Raw genomic sequence first — 20,660 nt, 5'->3', positions numbered from 1 at the left:
TGTGTAATCAATTAATTACAATCTCTCCCATCACCTCATCATCACTTAAGGGCACTGAGTTATTTAATTGCAATCTCTCCCATACAATTATCACTCGTGGAAGTGTAATTAATTAATTGCAATATTTATGGACGTGTAATCAATTAATTTATGGATGTGTAATCAATTAATTACAATTAATTGTGTGTAATCAATTAATTACAATCTCTCCCATCACGTCATCATCACTTATGGACATTGAATTGTTTAATTGCAATCCCTCCCATGCACTCATCACTTATGGATATTGAATTATTTAATTACAATCTCTCCCATGCAACTATCACTTATGGACGTGTAATTAATTAATTGCAATCTCTCCCATGCAGCTTCCTCCCCTAAAATCTTCCCGGCAAGCTCCACGCTCCCTGCACGGAGCTTTTGTGCCCATGGCGCCTCCCCGCCCCCGGCCCCAGGTGTGGAGGCAAAAAATGGGTCCAGAAAACAGAAAGCGGCCACGTTTCGGGGCTGCTCCAGCTGCTGAGGTTTCAGGCAGTACCAAAATAACTCGTTTTCTGCCCAGAAATAGCCCCCGCGCAGACACCTGGCTGGCCGCGCTTGGGTGGGCGCCCGAGGCAGCGCCGAAGGTCTCAGCAAAAACTTCTCAAATTGGGGGTTTCCAGCCCAGAAGTGGGATGACATTCCCACATTTTGGACTCAGCTGGCCCAAAGATGTTAAAAATATATCTGTATTCTGTAAAAAATGGGAAAAAGAGGAAAAAAATCCATGCGATAGGTGTGTAAATGGCAAGAATAACAATAAACATCCAATTTTGATGAAAATTAGTGTTAAAAAGTAGGAATTGTGTGTTACTTGAACCAAAAAATATCAATAAAAGGCAAAGAACCCCCATCATGGGGCCACAATGCCCCCCAGAATGAGTCAAATATTCGCGTTTTGTGGCAAAGAAGGCATGTAGAGCCAAACACAACCATATTTGGGGCAAAAATAGACATGGAAGGGCAAAAAATGCCCCTACTGAGGCCAATAGGCAACGTGTCCCTCTCTTTGGGGCAAAGACGAATGGAAATGGGAAAACACTTTTATTTTTGGAGTCTGGATGCTCAGAAAAATGCCTGTATTTGGGGTCCAAACGGACAAAGGGGCAAAAGTGTTCCCATCTTTGGGGCAAATTCCCTGAGCTCAAATTCCCTTCAGTGAACCTAAATTCCCTTCTCTGAGCCCAAATTCTCTCCACTGAGCCCAAATTCCCTTCACTGAACCCAAAGTCTCTTCGCTAAGCTCAAATTCCCTTCTCTGAGCCCAATTTCCCTTAACTGAACCCAAATCCCCTACTCTGAGTCCAACACCTTGCACCAAGCCCAAACCCAGGCTCTCCCCATTGACTCGATGGCCACTTTTCACCCATGAGTTTGGGCCCATATATTGAGTTTTGAGGCAAATATGGAGATGCTTTTGCTTTGGACACATTTTTTTTTACCAAAACACATGAACATTTTGGCCCTTTATGGTACTTTCTTGCAGCGACCACCACAGAATGGGTTAAATCTGCCCAGATTCGGCTCCGGCTCGGCCTTTTTATGTTCACCCAGCGATGGCCGGGCGGTGACTCTGCTCCTCCAGGTCCCCCCAGGGCTGCGGGCGGCCGAGACGTTGGACGAGTCCGGAGGGGGCCTCGTGAAGCCCGGGGGGTCCCTGACCCTGGTCTGCAAGGGCTCCGGATACACCTTCAGCAGCTACCAAATGCACTGGGTGCGACAGGCGCCCGGAAAGGGGCTCGAGTGGGTCGCTACTATTAACAACGATGGTAGTAGCACATACTACGCGTCGGCGGTGAAGGGACGCTTCACCATCTCCAGGAACGACGGGCAGAGCACGCTCACCCTGCAGATGAACAGCCTCAAGGCCGAAGACACCGCCACCTACTACTGCATGAAAGGTGCTAGTAGTGGTTGTGGTACTGGTGCTAGTGGGATTGATGGTGCTGCTGGTGCTGGAGCTGCCGGTGATATTGGTTGTGGAACTGCTCATGAATACGGTGTTGGTGATGGTCTTTGTGATGTTCATGATGGTGTTGGTGATGTGAATACTGTCAGCCATCAACACCACCAGCACTATCACCACTCCAACCACTACACCATGCTGCCTCGCATCGTCATGTCTAGCATCACCATCGCTACTAACTCCTCCGTCACCATCGCAATCACCATCAGCACCACCAGTACCACCAGCAGCACTACCAGCACATCCCATGGCATAGCTGCTGAGTCATAGCCGGAGCCCTTGCAGACCACGGTCAGGGATCCCCCACGCTGATCCCCCCACTCTCTGTCCTTACCCACAGGGCTGCGGGTGGTTGAGACATTGGCCTCGTGAAGCCTGGGGGGTTCCTGACCCTGGTCTGCAAGGGCTCCGGATACACCTTCAGCAGCTACGCCATGGAGTGGGTGCGACAGGCGCCTGGGAAGGCACTCGAGTTTGTCGCGCTTATTAACAGCGGTGGCAGTAGCACATACTATGCGCCCGCGGTGAAGGGACGCTTCACCATCTCCAGGAGCTACTGGTACAGCACGGCCACCCTGCAGATGAACAGTGTCAAGGCCAACGACACCGCCATCTACTACTGCACGAAAGGTGCTGGTAGTGGTGGTGGTGCTGAAGAGACTGCTGGTGCTGCTGGTGCTGCTGGTGCTGCTGGTGCTGCTGGTGCTGCTGGTGCTGGTGTTGCTGGTGATGTTGACGGTGATTCCGGTCGCCATGATGGTGTTGGTGATGTTAATCGTGTTGTTAATCGCGTTGTCGTGTAGTCACCGGGACTGGCCCACCACGGAGAGCAGCCTCGCGAGGCCTTTTCCGGGTCTCTCAGCACCTGCGGGTCCTGAGGGAGCCAACGGCCTCATCGACGGTTGGGACCGGTGGATGTCCAGCTCCAGTGTTCCTTGTCTTGGTCCTCTCCCAGCACGGGAACACCTCCCTCTCTCCAGGCTTACTCCGTGGCATTCCTGAAGGCCGGTCTTGGTGGAGAAGGCCGAGGTGAAGGAGGCATTCGGACCTCAGCCTTCTCCACACCCCGCCCCATCAGGTCCCGGCCTCCTTCAGCAGCGAGCCAACGTTCTCCCGGTCCTCCTTTTGTCACCGATGTCCTCACAGAAGACCTTTGCATCGTCCTTGTCATCCCTGACCGCTCCAGCGGGCCATTTGGGTTCCCAGCTTCATGCCGGGATGCTCAGACAACAGCTCGGTGTTCCTCCCACGTACTTCCACCCCCCTGTAGGCTGCCTTTTGTGTGCGACTTGGCCCAGGAGCTCCACGTTCCTCCGTGCGGACCTCCTGGCATCATTGCCTGATTCCCTCTTTGCAGCGACGCACGGCTGCCGAGCTTGGAGGAGGTGACCCTCGAGGATCTCCGTCAATGAAACCAGCACCAGGAGCAGCACCAGCACCACCGTTGTCTCTCGCGCAGTAGTAGGTGGCGGTGTCTTCGGCCTTGAGGCTGTTCATCTGCAGGGTGGCCGTGCTCTGCCCGTTGTTCCTGGAGATGGTGAAGCATCCCTGCACCGCCGGCGCGTAGCTTGTGTAACCACCATCGCTGCTAATAAGCGCGATGTCTTCGAGCCCCTTCCCAGGTGCCTGTTGCACCCAGTGCATTTGGTAGCTGCTGAAGGTGAAGCCGGAGCCCTTGCAGACCAGGGTCAGGGACCCCCCGGGCTTTACGAGGCCCCCTCCGGACTCGTCCAACGTCTCGGCCGCCCGCAGCCCTGGGGAGGAAGGACAGAGAGCGGTGGGCTCAGCCTGGGGGGTCCAGAGTTCTTGGCAGGGAACGGAAGGAAATAACTCAACAAGGAAACACGATGAGCGCTCCTGAAATGGAGCAAGGAAATAATTCAAGGAGCCCAATTAACGACCCCATTGTAGAGAATGCAATGAAAGAAGTCAAGTCAACGAAATAACTCAGGGCCATGAAGTAACTCAGTGCAATGAAATAACTCAGGGCAATGAAATGCCCCAAGGAGGAAACGCGATGAACGCTCCTCCAGGTGCCTTCAAATGCTCCCGTCCCCAGCGTCCCCACAGCACCCGGCGCCCCCTTCCCCTACCCACCATGAGTCCTCACGCCTTCGCCCTCCTCCTCCTCCTCCTGGCCGCCGTCCCAGGTAGGGCCCGGTCCCGCGGAGGCTGCCGGCGGCCCCAGCTCCCCACGGCCGTGCGGGGGCCCGTGCCGTGCGGCTGAGCCCACCGCTCTCTGTCCTTCCTCCCCAGGGCTGCGGGCAGCCGCGACGTTGGACGAGTCCGGAGGGCGCCTCGTGAAGCCCGGGGGGTCCCTGACCCTGGTCTGCAAGGGCTCCGGCTTCACCTTCAGCAGCTACTGCATGTATTGGGTGCGACAGGCACCTGGGAAGGGGCTTGAATACGTCGCAGCTATTAACAGTGGTGGTGGCACATTCTACGCGTCGGCGGTGCGGGGACGCTTCACCATCTCCAAGAACAACGGGCAGAGCACGGCCACCCTCGTGATGAACAGCCTCAAGGCCGAAGACACCGCCACCTACTACTGCACGAGAAGTTACGCTTGTACTGGTTGTACTGCTCTTGGTTGGATTGGTGGTGCTGCTGGCGCTGCTGGCCTCATCCACGGCCCATGGAAAGGTCCCGACACAACTCGTCCCGGCACCGCCGGCGTCTAGGCTGTGCTACCACTGCTCATAGCGGGTTCGTGATGTGCTACCATCGCTCTGAATACCCGCAAACCACTCAAGCCTCTTCCTGGGTGCCTTTCGCACCTAATCCATGCTGTAGCTGCTGAAGGTGAAGCCGGAGCCCTTGCAGACCAGGGTCAGGGACCCCCTGGGCTGATCCCACCTCTTTCTGTCCTTCCTCCCCAGTGCTGCGGGCGGCCGCGACGTTGGACGAGTCCGGAGGGGCCTCGTGAAGCCGGGGGGGGCCCGGACCCTGGTCTGTAAGGGCTCCGGCTTCACCTTCAGCAGCTTCAGCATGGGATGGATGCGAGAGGCGCCCGAGAAAGCGCTCGAGTTGGTGGCGAGTATTGACAGCGAGGGTGGTAGCACATGGTACTTGCCGGCCGTGGAGGGACGCTTCACCCTCTCCAGGAGCAACTGGTACAGCACGCTTACCCTGCAGATGAACAGCCTCAAGGCCGAAGACACCGCCACCTACTACTGCGCAAAAAGTGCTTACGGTGGTGGTGGTGCTGCTGAAAATATTGATGGTGCTGTTGGTACCGGTGCTGCTCTTGGTGTTGGTTGTGGTGCTGGTCATGGTGATGGTGCTGGAGTTGTTAAGACTGTCAGCCGTCAACAGCACCAGCGCTCTCACCACCCCAACCACCAGCAGCTCTCGTGTAGTGGGAGGTGGCGGTGTCTTCGGCCTTGAGGCTGGTCATCACGAGGGTGAGCGTGCTCTACCAGTTGCTCCTGGAGATGGTGAAGCGTCCCTGCACCGCCAGCGCGTAGTATGTGCCACTACCATCCTTGCTAATATCTGCGACGTATTCAAGCCCCTCCCCAGGCGCCTGTCGCACCCAAACCACGAGGTAGCTGCTGAAGGTGAAGCCGGAGATGTTTGGGACTACCCCCGGACTGCAGCGAGGTCTGCTTTACCCACACTATTGGAACATTTTGCTCCAAAAGTTAAAGGATTTTCCCATTCGTGGCCACCCTTGCCCCAAATAGAAGGACGCGTTGCCTCTTATGCTTACTCTTGACCTCAGTATGGGCATGCTTTTGCCCTCTCATGGCTATTTTTGCCCCAAATACAGAGGTGTTTGGCTCTGTATGCCCTCTTTGCCCCAAAAATAAGCACCTGGCTCATTTTCAGGGGCACTGTGGCCCCACGATGCGGGTCCCTTGCCCTTTATGGATGTTTTTCGATGCAAATAATACACATTTCCTACTTTTTGACACCAATTTGAATGAAATTGGGGTGTTGATTATTATTCTTGCCATTTACACAGCTATCACATAGAAATTTTTCCTCTTTTTTTCCATTTATTCCGGAATGCGAGAGTATTTTTAAGATTTTGGGGCCAGCTGACTCCAAAATGTGGGAATGTCACCCCACTTCAGGGCTAAAAACCCCCAATTTGAGAATTTTTTGCCAAGACCTTCAGCGCTGCCCACCCAAGCATAGCCAGCCAGATGTTTGTGCGGGGGCTATTTCTGGGCAGAAAAAAAGTTATTTTCACACTTCCTGAAACCTCAGCAGCTGGAGCAGCCCCGAAACACGGCCGCTTTCTGTTTCCTGTGTCCATTTTAGAGAGACTGCAATTAAATTACTCAGCATCCATATTAAATAATCCATCCAATTAAATAATTCTGTGTCACGAGTGATCAGGGATCACGATGAAATAACTCAAAGCACCCCATGAATTAGTGCATGGTAGAGAATTAAATGAAATGACAAAGAAACACAACGAATGCTTGTCAAAGATCAAAATAAAATAATTCCACACGTCTTATTAATTAGGGCATAGCAGAAAATGCAACAAGTCTCAAGTTTGTTGAGTTGTTTCTACTCAGCAAAGAAACACGATGAGTCCTGCTCAAGGATCGCCCTGAAATAATTCAGTGCATGCAATTAATGAGTGCGTGGCAGGGAATGCAATGACATAATGAGGAAACTCGATGAGTGCTCCGGAAATGGAACAAGAAAAAAATCTAACGAGCCCAATTAATGAGCCCATCGTAGAGAATGTAATGAAGTAACTCAGTGCAATGAAATAACTCAGGGCAATGAAATGCCCCAAGGAGGGAACGCGATGAACACCCCTCCAGGTGACTTCAAATGCGCCCGTCCCCAGTCTCCCCACAGCACCCGGCTCCCCCTTCCCCTGCCCACCATGAGTCCTCACTTCTTCGCCCTCCTCCTCCTCCTCCTGGCCGCCGTCCCAGGTAGGGCCCGGTCCCGCGGAGGCTGCCGGCGGCCCCGGCTCCCCACGGCCGTGCGGGGCCCCGTGCTGTGCGGCTGAGCCCACCGCTCTCTGTCCTTCCTCCCCAGGGCTGCGGGCGGCCGCGACGTTGGATGAGTCCGGAGGGGGCCTCGTGAAGCCCGGGGGGTCCCTTGCCCTGTTCTGCAAGGGCTCCGGATACACCTTCAGCAGCTTCAGCATGGGATGGATCCGACAAGCACCCGGGAAGGGGCTCGAGTGGGTCGCTACTATTAACAGCGCTGGTAGTAGCACATGGTACGCATCGGCGGTGAAGGGACGCTTCACCATCTCCAGGAACAACGGGCAGAGCACGCTCACCCTGCAGATGAACAGCCTCAAGGCCGAAGACACCGCCACCTACTACTGCACGAGGGGTGGTGCTGGTGGTTATACTACAGCTGATGGTAGTGGCATTGGTGGTGCTGCTGTTGCTGGTTACGTTCGTGGTGGTGGTGACGTTGACGGCGTTGCTATTGATGGCGGTGGTGGTGATGTTGATGGTGCTGGTCACATCGGTCATCCTGATCACCCAAATCCCTGGCATTTCACCCCAAATCATTTGTTGAACCCAACTCATTCCATTGACCCCAAGGTTCTGAACTAAGCCCAAATTTCCTGCTCCGTGCCCCAACCTTGCACCCAGGGGTCCCTGACCCTGGTCTGCAAGGGCTCCGGCTTCACCTTCAGCAGCTTCGGCATGGGATGGGCGCGACAGGCGCCTGGGAAGGGGCTCGAGGCGGTCGCAGGTATTAGGAGCGATGGTAGCACAGGCTACGCGTCGGCAGTGAAGGGACGCTTCACCATCTCCAGGAACAACGGGCAGAGCACGGCCACCCTCGTGATGAACAGCCTCAAGGCCGAAGACACCGCCACCTACTACTGCACGAAAAGTGCTGATAGTGGTGCTGGTGCAATCATTGCTGGTGGTGCTGGTGCTGGTGGTGATGTTGGTTGTGGTGCTGGTCATGATGACGGTGTTGGTGATGGGTTTTGTGTTTTTCGTCATGGCCTTGGTGATGTTGATATAGTCAGGCATCAACACCACCAGCACCAGCAGTGCTCCAACCACTACCAACATCCTCCCTCACGCAGTAGTAGGTGGTGGTGTCGCTGCCCTTGAGGCTGTTCATCTCCAGCGTGACAATGTGCTACTATCACCCACTCCAAATACTCGCAACCCACTCGAGCCCCGTCCCGAGCGCCTCTCTCACACACTGCATGTCGTAGTCGCTGAAGGTAGCAGCAGCTACACCATGTACTGGGTGTGACAGGCACCCGGGAAGGGGCTCGAGGTCGTCGCGGGTATTAACACCGGTGGTGGAACATGGTACTTGCCGGCGGTGCAGGGACGCTTCACCCTCTCCAGGAACAACGGGCAGAGCACGGCCACCCTGCAGATGAACAGCCTCAAGGCCGAAGACACCGCCACCTACTACTGCGTGAAAGAAGATGGTGGTAGTGGTTACGCTTATGGTGCTAGGATTGGTGGTGCTGCTGGTGCTGGTGACATTATTCATGGCCCAGGGAAAGGCCCCGACACAACTCACCGCGGCCATGAGCACCAGCAGCACCATCAATATCTTCAGCAGTGCCACCACCAGTGTAAGCACGTTTCGCGCAGTAGTAGGTGGCGGTGTCTTCGGCCTTGAGGCTGTTCATCTGCAGGGTGATCGTGCTCTGCCCGTTGTTCCTGGAGATGGTGAAGCGTCCCTGCACTGCCGGCGCGTATTCTGTGTAACTACCACTGCTGTAAATACCCGCGACGAACTCAAGCCCCTTCCCGGGCGCCTGTCGCACACAAAACATGCCAAAGCTGCAGTAGGTGAAGCCGGAGGCCTTGCAGACCAGGGTCAGGGACCCCCCGGGCTTCACGAGGCCCCTTCTGGACTCGTCCAACGTCTCGGCCACCTGCAGCCCTGGGGAGCAAGGCCTCTGGATACACCTTCAGCAGCTACCAAATGGACTGGGTGCGACAGGCGCCCGGGAAGGGGCTCGAGTACGTTGCGGGTATTGAGAACGATGGTAGTTGGACAGGCTACGCGCCGGCGGTGAAGGGACGCTTCACCATCTCCACGAACAACGGGCAGAGCACGGCCACCCTCGTGATGACCAGACTCAAGGCCGAAGACACCGCCACCTACTACTGCGCGAAAAAAGCTCGTAGTGGTGGTAGTTGGGGTTATGCTTATGCAACTGACGGTGCTTCTGGTGCTGCTCTCATTCTTCATGGCCAAGGGAAAGGCCCCGACACAACTCACCCCGGCCACCAGCAGGTTCTCCACCCATATCTCTTCTCATTCAGTGCTGGGCTCTGGGGTCGTCGCTCCTGAGGCTTTCCACCCAGGAAGCCCTCAGGCTGACGGATGTCGCCCTGGGCGTCTGCAGGGCTGGGGCATCGAGGGCCCAGGATCCTCCTGGACAAGCATCAGCTGATGTTGGATGAGTCCGGAGGGGGCCTCGTGAAGCCCGGGGGGTCCTTGACCCTGGTCTGCAAGGCCTCCGGCTTCACCTTCAGCAGCGTCGGCATGAACTGGGTGCGACAGGCGCCCAGAAAGGGGCTCGAGTGGGTCGCGAGTATTAGCACCAGTGGTAGTACCACAAGATACGCGCCGGCGGTGAAGGGACGCTTCACCATCTCCAGAAACGACGGGCAGAGCACGCTCACCCTGCAGATGAACAGCCTCAAGGCTGAAGACACCGCCACCTACTACTGCACGAAAGGTGCTAGTAGTGGTTGTGGTACTGCTGCTAGTGGGCTTGATGGTGCTGCTGGTGCTGGAGCTGCCGGTGATATTGGTTGTGGAACTGCTCATGAATACGGTGTTGGTGATGGTCTTTGTGATGTTCATGATGGTGTTGGTGATGTGAATACTGTCAGCCATCAACACCACCAGCCCTATCACCACTCCAACCACTACCACCATGCTCTCTTGCATCATCATGTCTAGAATCACCATCGCTACTAACTCCTCCGTCACCATCACAATCACCATCAGCACCACCAGCACCACCAGCAGCACTACCAGCACATCCCATGGCATAGCTGCTGAAGTCATAGCCGGAGCCCTTGCAGACCAGATTCAAGGATCCCCCAGGCTGGTCCCCCCACTGTCTGTCCTTACCCACAGGGCTGCGCGCGGCCGAGACGTTGGCCTCGTGAAGCCCGGGGGGTCCCTGACCCTGGTCTGCAAGGGCTCCGGATACACCTTCAGCAGCTACTACATGGCATGGATGCGACAGGCACCTGGGAAGGGGCTCGAGTGGTTCGCGGGTATTAGCAGCACTGGTAGTAGCACATACTACGCGCCGGCGGTGAAGGGACGCTTCACCATCTCCAGGAACAACGGGCAGAGCACGGCCACCCTGCAGATGAACAGCCTCAAGGCCGAAGACACCGCCACCTACTACTGCGCGAAAAGTACTGGTGGTTATGCTGGTGGTGCTGGTTATTGTATCGATGCTGCGTGTGGCGGTGCTGATGGCCTCGTGCAGAGAACAGTGGAGGACTTTGGACATGGATTCTGGGGTCTCCACCCCCATCACCACTTCATTTTGTTTTGTTTTCTGACCACCCTTCATCCATTGGCCAACCTCCATCACCCTCTGCCCCCCCCGCCCATCCATCAGGAGGGTCTCCAGCAGGATCCTAGGCCCTCGATGGCCCAGCCATGCCAAAGCCCGGGGCGACATCCGTCAGCCTGAGGGCTTCAGGGGTGGAAAGCCTCAGGAGCGACGAGCCCAGAGCCCAGCGCCGAGTGAGAAGAGGTGCGGGTGGAGAACCTGCTGGTGGCCGGGGTGAGTTGTGTCGGGGCCTTTCCCTGAGTTATGGACAATGCCAGCAGCACCAGCAGCACCATCAGTCGCATAAGCATAACCCCAACTACCACCACTACCAGCACTTTTCGCGCAGTAGTAGGTGGCGGTGTCTTCGGCCTTGAGGCTGTTCATCTGCAGGGTGAGCGTGCTCTGCCCGTTGTTCCTGGAGATGGTGAAGCGTCCCTTCACCGCTGGTGCGTAGTATGTGCTACTACCACCGCTGTTAATACTAGCGACGTATTCCAGCCCCTTCCCGGGCGCCTGTCGCATCCATCCCATGGTGAAGCTGCTGAAGGTGAAGCCGGAGCCCTTGCAGAACAGGGCCAAGGACCCCCCGGGCTTCACGAGGCCCCCTCCGGACTCATCCAACGTCGCGGCCGCCCACAGCCCTGGGGAGGAAGGACAGAGAGCGGTGGGCTCAGCCTGGGGGGGTCCCTGACCCTGGTCTGCAAGGGCTCCGGCTTCAGCTTCAGCAGCTACCACATGGCATGGGTGCGACAGGCACCCGGGAACGGACTCGAAAACTTCACAAAAATTAGCAAGGATGGTAGTGACACAGACTATGCGCCGGCGGTGCAGGGATGCTTCACCATCTCCAGGAACGACGGGCAGAGCACGGCCACCCTGCAGATGAACAGCCTCAAGGCCGAAGACACCGCCACCTACTACTGCACGAAAGAAGCTGGTAGTGGTTGGTGTGGTGGTAGTGCTGGTGGTGTTGATGGCTGACAGTATTCACATCACCAACACAGTCATCATGACCAGCACCAGAACCAAGATCACCAGCACAACCAGCACCAGCAGCACCAGGAAGAGCAGCACGAGCAATACCATCACCACCACCACTCTAACCACCAGCTTGTTTCGCGCAGTAGTAGGTGGCGGTGTCTTCGGCCTTGAGGCTGTTCATCTGCAGGGTGGCCGTGCTCTGCCCGTCGTTCCTGGAGAGGGTGAAGCGTCCCTGCACCGCCGGCGTGTAGAATGTGCTACTACCACTGTCGCTAATACTCGCGACGTACTCGAGCCCCTTCCCTGGTGCCTGTCGCACCCACATCATTGTGTAGCTGCTGAAGGGGAAGCCGGAGATGTTTGGGACTATCCACGGACTGCAGTGAGCTCTGAGGAGATGAGATGTGGTGCCGGATGGCCACACGGCAGCAGGAGTTGGCTGGGAAGGGAGATGTGGAGGTGCTGGGTGGCACGAAGCACGGTGCTCGGGTTCTCTGAGTGCAGAGGGGGCCTCGTGAAGCCCGGGGGGTCCCTGACCCTGGTCTGCAAGGCCTCCGGCTTCACCTTCAGCGACTACAACATGTTTTGGGTGCGACAGGCGCCTGGGAAGGGGCACGAGTACGTCGCGAGTATTGAGAGCGACGGTAGTTGGACAGGCCACGCGCCGGCGGTGAAGGGACGCTTCACCCTCTCCAGGAGCAACTGGTACAGCACGCTCACCCTGCAGATGAACAGCCTCAAGGTCGAAGACACCGCCACCTACTACTGCGCAAAAAGTGCTTACACTGGTGTTGGTACTGCTGAAGATATTGATGGTGCTGCTGCTGCTGGTGGCTAGGGTGAGTTGTGCTGGGGCCTTTCCCTGGGCCATGAACAATGCCAGCAGCAGCAGCAGCACCACCAATCCTAGCACCATAAGCGTAACCACTACCACCATCTGCTTTCGCGCAGTAGTAGGTGGCGGTGTCTTCGGCCTTGAGGCTGTTCATCTGCAGGGTGAGCGTGCTGTGCCCGTTGTCCCTGGAGATGGTGAAGCGTCCCTGCACTGCTGGCGAGTAATATGTGCTATAACTACCGTCGGTGATGCTCGCGACAAACTCGAGCCCCTTCCCAGACGCCTGTCGCACCCACTGCATGTTGTAGGTGCTGAAGTCAAAGCCGGAGCCTTTGCAGAACAGGGCAAGGGACCCCCCGGGCTTCGCGAGGCCCCCTCCGGACTCGTCCAACGTCGCGGCCGCCCGCAGCCCTGGGGAGGAAGGACAGAGAGCGGTGGGCTCAGCCGCACGGCACGGGCCCCCGCACGGCCGTGGGGAGCCGGGGCCGCCGGCAGCCTCCGCGGGACCGGGCCCTACCTGGGACGGCGGCCAGGAGGAGGAGGAGGAGGGCGAAGGCGTGAGGACTCATGGTGGGTAGGGGAAGGGGGCGCCGGGTGCTGTGGGGATGCTGCGGACGGGAGCATTTGAAGGCGCCCGGAGGGGTGTTCATCGCGTTTCCTCCTTGAGTTATTTCATTGCCCTGAGTTATTTCATTGCACTGAGTTACTTCATTACATTCTCTACGATGGGCTCATTAATTGGGCTCGTTAAATTTTTTCCTTGCTCCATTTCAGGAGCACTCATCGTGTTTCCTCGTTATGTCATTGCATTCCCTGCCACGCACTCATTAATTGCATGCACTGAATTATTTCAGGGCGATCCTTGAGCAGGACTCATCGTGTTTCTTTGCTGAGTAGAAACAACTCAACAAACTTGAGATTTGTTGCATTTTCTACCATGCCCTAATTAATAAGACATGGAATTATTTCATTTTGATCTTTGACAAACATTCATTGTGTTTCTTCATCATTTCATTTAATTCTCTACCATGCACTAATTCATGGGGTGCTTTGAGTTATTTCATCGTGATCCCTGATCACTCGTGACACGGAATTACTTAATGGGATGGATTACTTAATATGCATGCTGAGTAATTTAACTGCAGTCTCTCTAAAATGGACACAGGAAACAGAAAGCGGCCGTGTTTCGGGGCTGCTCCAGCTGCTGAGGTTTCAGGCGGTACCAAAATAACTCGTTTTCTGCCCAGAAATAGCCCCCGCACAAACATCTGCCTGGCTATGCTTGGGTGGGCAGCGCTGAAGGTCTTGGCAAAAATTTCTCAAATTGGGGGTTTTTAGTCCAGAAGTGGGATGACATTCCCACATTCTGCACTCAGCTGGCCCCAAAGTGTTAAAAATACTCTCGTATTCTGTAATAAATGGAAAAAGGAGGAAAAATTTCTATATGATAGATGTGTAAATGGCAAGAATAATAATCAACACCCCAATTTCATTCAAATTGGTGTCAAAAAGTAGGAAATGTGTATTATTTGCATCGAAAAACATCCATAAAGGGCAAGGGACCCCCATCGTGGGGCCACAGTGCCCCTGAAAATGAGCCAGGTGCTCATTTTTGGGGCAAAGAGGGCATATAGAGCCAAACACCTCTGTATTTGGGGCAAAAATAGCCATGAGAGGGCAAAAGCATGCCCATACTGAGGTCGAGAGTAAGCATAAGAGGCAACGCATCCTTCTATTTGGGGCAAGGGTGGCCACGAATGGGAAAATCCTTTAATTTTTGGAGCAAAATGTTCCAATAGTGTGGGTAAAGCAGACCTCGCTGCAGTCCGTGGGTAGTCCCAAACATCTCCAGCATCACCTTCAGCAGCTACCTCGTGGTTTGGGTGCGACAGGCGCCTTGGGAGGGGCTTGAATACGTCGCAGATATTAGCAAGGATGGTAGTGGCACATCCTACGCGCCGGCGGTGCAGGGACGCTTCACCCTCTCCAGGAACAACAGGCAGAGCACGGCCACCCTGCAGATGAACAGCCTCAAGGCCGAAGACACCGCCACCTACTACTGCGCGAAAGCTGCTGGTAGTGGTGGTAGTTGGGGTTATGCTTATGCGACTGATGGTGCTGCTGGTGCTGCTGGCATTGTTCATGGCCCAGGGAAAGGCCCCGACACAACTCACCCCGGCCACCAGCAGGTTCTCCACTCGCACCTCTTCTCACTCGGCGCTGGGCTCTGGGGTCGTCTCTCCTGAGGCTTTTTACCCACGAAGCCCTCAGGCTGATGGATGTCGCCCCGGGCTTGGGCAGGTCTGGGCCATCGAGGGCCCAGGACCCTGATGGAGACCCTCCTGATGGATGGGCTGGGGGGGGGTCAGAGGGTGATGGAGGTTGGCCAATGGATGAAGGGTGGACAGAAAACAAAACAAAATGCAATGGTGATGGTGGTGGAGACCCCAGAATCCATGTCCAAGGTCTGTCCCTGTGCTCTGCACAAGGCCATCAGCACCACCAGAAGCAGCATCGATACAATAACCAGCACCACCAGCATAACCACCAGTACTTTTCGCGCAGTAGTAGGTGGCGGTGTCTTCGGCCTTGAGGCTGTTCATCTGCAGGGTGGCCGTGCTCTGCCCGTTGTTCCTGGAGATGGTGAAGCGTCCCTTCACCGCCAGCGCGTAGTTTGTGTAACTACCAGTGCTGGTAATAAGCGCAACCCACTCGAGCCCCTTCCCAGGTGCCTGTCGCACCCACTCCATGGCGTAGCTGCTGAAGGTGAAGCCGGAGCCCTTGCAGACCAGGGTCAGGGACACCCCAGGAGTCACACGGCCCCCTCCAGACTCGTCCAACGTCGCGGCCGCCCGCAGCCCTGGGGAGGAAGGACAGAGAACGGTGCTCTGTCGATAATAAGGCTCAGGCGCCTTACTATGAAATAACTCAGGGCAAGGAAATACCCCAAGGAGGAAACGTGATGAACGCCCCTCCGGGCGCCTTCAAATGCACCCGTCCCCAGCGTCCCCACAGCACTTGGCGCCCCCTTCCCCTGCCTACCATGAGTCCTCACGCCTTCGCCCTCCTCCTCCTCCTCCTGGCCGCCGTCCCAGGTAGGGCCCGGTCCCGCGGAGGCTGCCGGCGGCCCCGGCTCCCCACGGCCGTGCGGGGGCCCGTGCCGTGCGGCTGAGTCCACCGCTCTCTGTCCTTCCTCCCCAGGGCTGCGGGCGGCCGCGACATTGGACGAGTCCGGAGGGGGCCTCGTGAAGCCCGGGGGGTCCCTGACCCTGGTCTGCAAGGGCTCCGGATACACCTTCAGCAGCTTCGGCATGGGATGGATGCGACAGGCACCTGGGAAGGGGCTCGAATACGTCGCGAGTATTACCAGCAGTGGTGGTAGCACATACTACGCGCCGGCGGTGAAGGGACGCTTCACCATCTCCAGGAACAACGGGCAGAGCACGGCCACCCTGCAGATGAACAGCCTCAAGGCCGAAGACACCGCCACCTACTACTGCGCGAAAAGTGCTGATGGTTATGCTGCTGGTGGTGGTTATTGTATTGATGCTGCGTGTGGTGGTGCTGATGGGCTCGTGCAGAGCACAGGGAAGGACCTTGGACATGGATTCTGGGGTCTCCACCACCACCACCATTTCAATTTGTTTTGTTTTCTGACCACCCTTCATCCATTGGCCAACCTCCATCACCCTCTGCCCCCCCCGCCCATCCATCAGGAGGGTCTCCAGCAGGATCCTGGGCCCTCGATGCCCCAGTCCTGCAGAAGCCCAGGGCGACATCCATCAGCCTGAGGGCTTCGTGGGTGAAAAGCCTCAGGAGCAACGACCCCAGAGCCCAGCGCCGAGTGAGAAGAGCTGCGAGTGGAGAACCTGCTGGTGGCCGGGGTGAGTTGTGTCGGGGCCTTTCCCTGGGCCATGAACAATGCCAGCAGCACCAGCAGCACCATCAGTCGCATAAGCATAACCCCAACTACCACCACTACCAGCAGCTTTCGCGCAGTAGTAGGTGGCGGTGTCTTCGGCCTTGAGGCTGTTCATCTGCAGGGTGGCTGTGCTCTGCCCGTTGTTCCTGGAGATGGTGAAGCGTCCCTGCACTGCCGGCGCGTAGGCTGTGCTACTACCATCGTTGTTAATATGCGCGACGAACTCGAGCCCCTTCCCGGGCGTCTGTCGGATCCGTCCCATGCTGACGCTGCTGAAGGTGAAGCCGGAGCCCTTGCAGACCAGGGTCAGGGACCCCCCGGGACTCACACGGCCCCCTCTGGACTCGTCCAACGTCGCGGCCGCCCGCAGCCCTGGGGAGGAAGGACAGAGAGACCTCTGACGATACTAAGGCTGAGGTGCCTTACTATAAAGTAACTCAGGGCAATGAAATACCCCAAGGAGGAAACGCGATGAACGCCCCTCCAGGAGCCTTCAAATGTGCCCGTCCCCAGCGTCCCCACAGCACCCGGCTCCCCCTTCCCCTGCCCACCATGAGTCCTCACGCCTTCGCCCTCCTCCTCCTCCTCCTGGCCGCCGTCCCAGGTAGGGCCCGGTCCCGCGGAGGCTGCCGGCGGCCCCGGCTCCCCACGGCCGTGCGGGGGCCCGTGCCATGCGGCTGAGCCCACCGCTCTCTGTCCTTCCTCCCCAGGGCTGCGGGCGGCCGCGACGTTGGACGAGTCCGGAGGGGGCCTCGTGAAGCCCGGGGGGTCCCTGACCCTGGTCTGCAAGGGCTCCGGCTTCACCTTCAGCAGCTACGAAATGCACTGGGTGCGACAGGCACCTGGGAAGGGGCTCGAGTGGGTCGCGCTTATTACCAGCACTGGTAGTTACACAAAATATGCGTCGGCGGTGGAGGGACGCTTCACCATCTCCAGGAACGATGGGCAGAGCTGGTGGTGCTGATGGACATGCTTCTTGTGGCCAGGAGAATTTGTGTCCGGGCCCTTTCCCTGTGCCGTGCATGAGGGCAGCAGCACCGTCAGCCTCATCAACATCGCGCTCTCTATCAGCGTGAGCAGCGCCTTCATCATCATCGACCCCGTCGTCATGTAGTAGCTCAGTGGGTAGCAGTGGTGGTAGGAGGATGGTGGGAGTGGGTGACCTGGTAGGTCCTTTTCCAAACTTGGGTTTTTATGAGTCCGTGGTTCTGTGATCATTATCAACACCATCGACATCATCGACACCGTGATAATTATCAATGCCATCACCATCACCGACAACGGCATCAAAGTTACCAACACCACCAATCTTGCCGGAACCATCAATTTCACTAAAAGCATCATCGCCTACACCTCCAACATCATCCATACCATCACCAACATCACCAGCACTATCATCAACACCATCAGCACCATCACCAACATCCCCAGCAGCATCACCACAGCCAGTGGCAGCACCACCACACCAACCACTGCCAGAACTTTTCGCGCAGTAGTAGGTGGCGGTGTCTTCGGCCTTGAGGCTGTTCATCTGCAGGGTGGCCGTGCTCTGCCCGTTGTTCCTGGAGATGGTGAAGCGTCCCTGCACCGCCGGCGCGTAGCCTGTGCTACTACCACTGTCGCTAATACTCGCGACGTACTTGAGCCCCTTCCCTGGTGCCTGTCGCACCCACATCATGGTGTAGCTGCTGAAGGGGAAGCCGGAGATGTTTGGGAGTATCCAGGGACTGCAGTGAGCTCTGAGGAGATGAGATGTGGTGCCGGATGGGCGCACGGCAGCAGGAGTTGGCTGGGAAGGGAGATGTGGAGGTGCTGGGTGGCACCAAGCAAGGTTCTCGGGTTCTCTGAGTGCAGAGGGGGCCTCGTGAAGCCCGGGGGGTCCCTGACCCTGGTCTGCAAGGGCTCCGGATACACCTTCAGCAGCTACGACATGTTTTGGGTGCGACAGGCACCCGGGAAGGGGCTTGAGTTCGTCGCGGGTATTTACAGCAGTGGTAGTGACACAGCCTACGCGCCGGCGGTGCAGGGACGCTTCACCATCTCCAGGAACGATGGGCAGAGCACGCTCACCCTGCAGATGAACAGCCTCAAGGCCGAAGACACCGCCACCTACTACTGCGCGAAACATTATAGCACTGGTTGGAGTGGTGATAGAGCTCGTTCTGTTGGTGGCTGACAATATTAACATCACCAGCACCATCATCATGACCAGCACTACAGCCAACAGCACCAGCAGCACCAGCACCAGCAGCACCACCAATACCTTCAGCATAAACCCAACTACCACTACCACCAGCTTCTTTCGCGCAGTAGTAGGTGGCGGTGTCTTCGGCCTTGAGGCTGGTCATCACGAGGGCGAGCATGCTCTGATCGTTGTTCCTGTAGATGGTGAAGCGTCCCTTCACTGCTGACGCGTACCCTGTGTAACTACCATCGCTGTAAAAAAATCGCGCCGAACTCAAGCCCCTTCCCGGGTGCCTGTCGCATCCATCCCATGTAGTAGTCGCTGAAGGTGTATCCAGAGCCCTTGCAGACCAGGGTCAGGGACCCCCCGGGCTTCACGAGGCCCCCTCCAGACTCATCCAACATCAGCTGCTGCTTGTCCAGGAGGAACTTTGGCCCTTGTTGGCCCAGCCCTGCAGAAGCCCAGGGCGACATCCGTCAGCCTGAGGGCTTCGTGGGTGGAAAGCCTCAGGAGCAACGATCCCAGAGCCCAGTGCTCAGTGAGAAGAGCTGCGGGTGGAGAACGTGCAGGTGGCCGGGGTGAGTTGTGTCGGGGCCTTTCCCTGGGCCATGAACAATGCCAGCAGCACCAGCAGCACCACCAATCGCATAAGCATAACTCCAAGCACCACTATCAGCAGCTTTCGCGCAGTAGTAGGTGGCAGTGACTTCGGCCTTTAGGCTGTTCATCTGCAGGGTGGCCGTGCTCTGCCCGTTGTTCCTGGAGATGGTGAAGCCTCCCCGCACTGCCAGCGCGTAGTATGTGCTACTACCATCGTTGCTAATATATGCGACCTCCTCAAGCCCCTTCCCAGGTGCCTGTCGCACCCAATACATGGCGTAGCTGCTGAAGGTGAAGCCGGAGCCCTTGCAGACCAGGGTCAGGGACCCCCCGGGCTTCGCGAGGCCCCCTCCGGACTCATCCAACGTCGCGGCCGCCCGCAGCCCTGGGGAGGAAGGACAGAGAGCGGTGGGCTCAGCCGCACGGCACGGGCCCCCACACGGCCGTGGGGAGCCGGGGCCGCCGGCAGCCTCCGCGGGACCGGGCCCTACCTGGGACAGCGGCCAGGAGGAGGAGGAGGAGGGCGAAGGCGTGAGGACTCATGGTGGGCAGGGGATGGGGGCGCCGGGTGCTGTGGGGACGCTGGGGACGGGCACATTTGAAGGTTCCTGGAGGGGCGTTCATCGCGTTTCCTCCTTGGGGTATTTCATTGCCCTGAGTTACTTCATTACATTCTCTACGATGGGCTCATTAATTGGGCTCGTTAGATTTTTTCCTTGCTCCATTTCAGGAGCACTCATCGTGTTTCCTCGTTATGTCATTGCATTCCCTGCCACGCACTCATTAATTGCAAGCACTGAATTATTTCACGGCGATCCTTGAGCAGGACTCATCGTGTTTCTTTGCTGAGTAGAAACCACTCAACAAACTTGAGATTTGTTGCATTTTTCTACCATGCTCTAATTAATAAGACATGTGGAATTATTTCATTTTGATCTTTGACAAGCATTCGTTGTGTTTCTTCGTCATTTCATTTAATTCTCTACCATGCACTAATTCATAGGGTGCTTTGAGTTATTTCGTCGTGATCCCTGACCACTCATGACACGGAATTATTTAATTGGATCGATTATTTCATTTGGAGTCTGAGTAATTTAATTGCAATCTCCCTAAAACGGACACAGGAAACAGAAAGCGGCCGTGTTTCGGGGCTGCTCCAGCTGCTGAGGTTTCCAGGCAGTACCAAAATAACTCGTTTTCTGCCCAGAAATAGCCCCCGCACAAACATCTGCCTGGCTATGCTTGGGTGGGCACTGGAGGGAGTGCTGAATGTCTCACTTAAAAAATCTAAAATTTGGGGGTTTCTAGCCCTGAAGTGGGGTGACATTCCCACATTTTGGAGTCAGCTGGCCCCAAAGTCTTAAAAATACTCTCGTATTCCGGAATAAATGGAAAAAAAGAGGAAAAAATTTCTAAGTGGTAGGTGTGTAAATGGCAAGAATAATAATCAACACCCCAATTTCATTCAAAATTGTTGTCAAAAAGTAGGAAATGTGTATTATTTGCATCGAAAAGCATCCATAAAGGGCAAGGGACCCCCATCGTGGGGCCACAGTGCCCCTGAAAATGAGCCAGGTGCTCATTTTTGGGGCAAAGAGGGCATATAGAGCCAAACACCTCTGTATT

At 56.5% G+C, this 20,660-nt stretch overlaps 2 protein-coding genes and 5 gene segments (V, D, J or C); 4 read left to right on the top strand and 3 right to left on the bottom strand.

Annotated features, from left to right (window-relative positions):
- Nucleotides 1–1,440: 1,440 nt before the first annotated feature.
- Nucleotides 1,441–2,728, top strand: LOC136789529 (uncharacterized). Its single transcript, XM_066989585.1, has one exon. It carries the CDS (start codon nucleotides 1,445–1,447, stop codon nucleotides 2,273–2,275), a length of 831 nt encoding a protein of 276 aa, XP_066845686.1. The 5' UTR covers nucleotides 1,441–1,444; the 3' UTR covers nucleotides 2,276–2,728.
- Nucleotides 2,729–2,902: 174 nt separating this feature from the next.
- Nucleotides 2,903–12,929, bottom strand: LOC125181919 (immunoglobulin heavy variable 3-74-like). The segment is given in 2 exon segments: nucleotides 2,903–3,759; nucleotides 12,845–12,929. Coding segments are annotated over 2 exon segments (474 nt in total).
- LOC136789531 (immunoglobulin heavy variable 3-23-like) lies at nucleotides 3,791–4,869 on the top strand. The segment is given in 2 exon segments: nucleotides 3,791–4,155; nucleotides 4,262–4,869. Coding segments are annotated over 2 exon segments (579 nt in total).
- LOC136789530 (immunoglobulin heavy variable 3-64D-like) lies at nucleotides 6,762–7,719 on the top strand. The segment is given in 2 exon segments: nucleotides 6,762–6,909; nucleotides 7,016–7,719. Coding segments are annotated over 2 exon segments (669 nt in total).
- A 2,383-nt stretch (nucleotides 12,930–15,312) lies between the features above and the next one.
- On the top strand, nucleotides 15,313–16,118 carry LOC106049916 (immunoglobulin heavy variable 3-23-like). The segment is given in 2 exon segments: nucleotides 15,313–15,422; nucleotides 15,529–16,118. Coding segments are annotated over 2 exon segments (642 nt in total).
- An 835-nt stretch (nucleotides 16,119–16,953) lies between these two features.
- On the bottom strand, nucleotides 16,954–18,907 carry LOC125181912 (uncharacterized). The gene is made up of 2 exons (XM_066989597.1): nucleotides 18,703–18,907; nucleotides 16,954–18,589 (listed from the first exon to the last, which is right to left on the bottom strand). The coding sequence occupies exons 1-2, from the start codon at nucleotides 18,905–18,907 to the stop codon at nucleotides 17,442–17,444; spliced, it is 1,353 nt and encodes a 450-aa protein (XP_066845698.1). The 3' UTR covers nucleotides 16,954–17,441.
- On the bottom strand, nucleotides 18,712–19,830 carry LOC125179674 (immunoglobulin heavy variable 3-23-like). The segment is given in 2 exon segments: nucleotides 18,712–19,419; nucleotides 19,526–19,830. Coding segments are annotated over 2 exon segments (612 nt in total).
- Between the last annotated feature and the right edge of the window lie 830 nt (nucleotides 19,831–20,660).

The sequence above is a fragment of the Anser cygnoides genome, unplaced genomic scaffold, assembly GCF_040182565.1.
Source record: "Anser cygnoides isolate HZ-2024a breed goose unplaced genomic scaffold, Taihu_goose_T2T_genome scaffold_52_1, whole genome shotgun sequence".
In the NCBI taxonomy this organism is placed as follows: Eukaryota; Metazoa; Chordata; class Aves; order Anseriformes; family Anatidae; genus Anser; species Anser cygnoides.
This window is presented reverse-complemented; position numbering and strand designations above follow the sequence as displayed.

What these genes read in the sequence shown, in the direction of transcription:
- LOC136789529 (XM_066989585.1), top strand. Translation starts at nt 1,445, where the DNA reads ATGGAGATGCTTTTGCTTTGGACACATTTTTTTTTACCAAAACACATG.
- LOC125181912 (XM_066989597.1), bottom strand. Translation starts at nt 18,907, where the DNA reads ATGTCGCCCTGGGCTTCTGCAGGGCTGGGCCAACAAGGGCCAAAGTTC. An exon ending in CGGGAAGGGGCTTGAGTTCG is followed by an intron (nt 18,590 to 18,702) that starts GCGCGATTTTTT and finishes CGTGATGACCAG; the next exon opens with CCTCAAGGCCGAAGACACCG.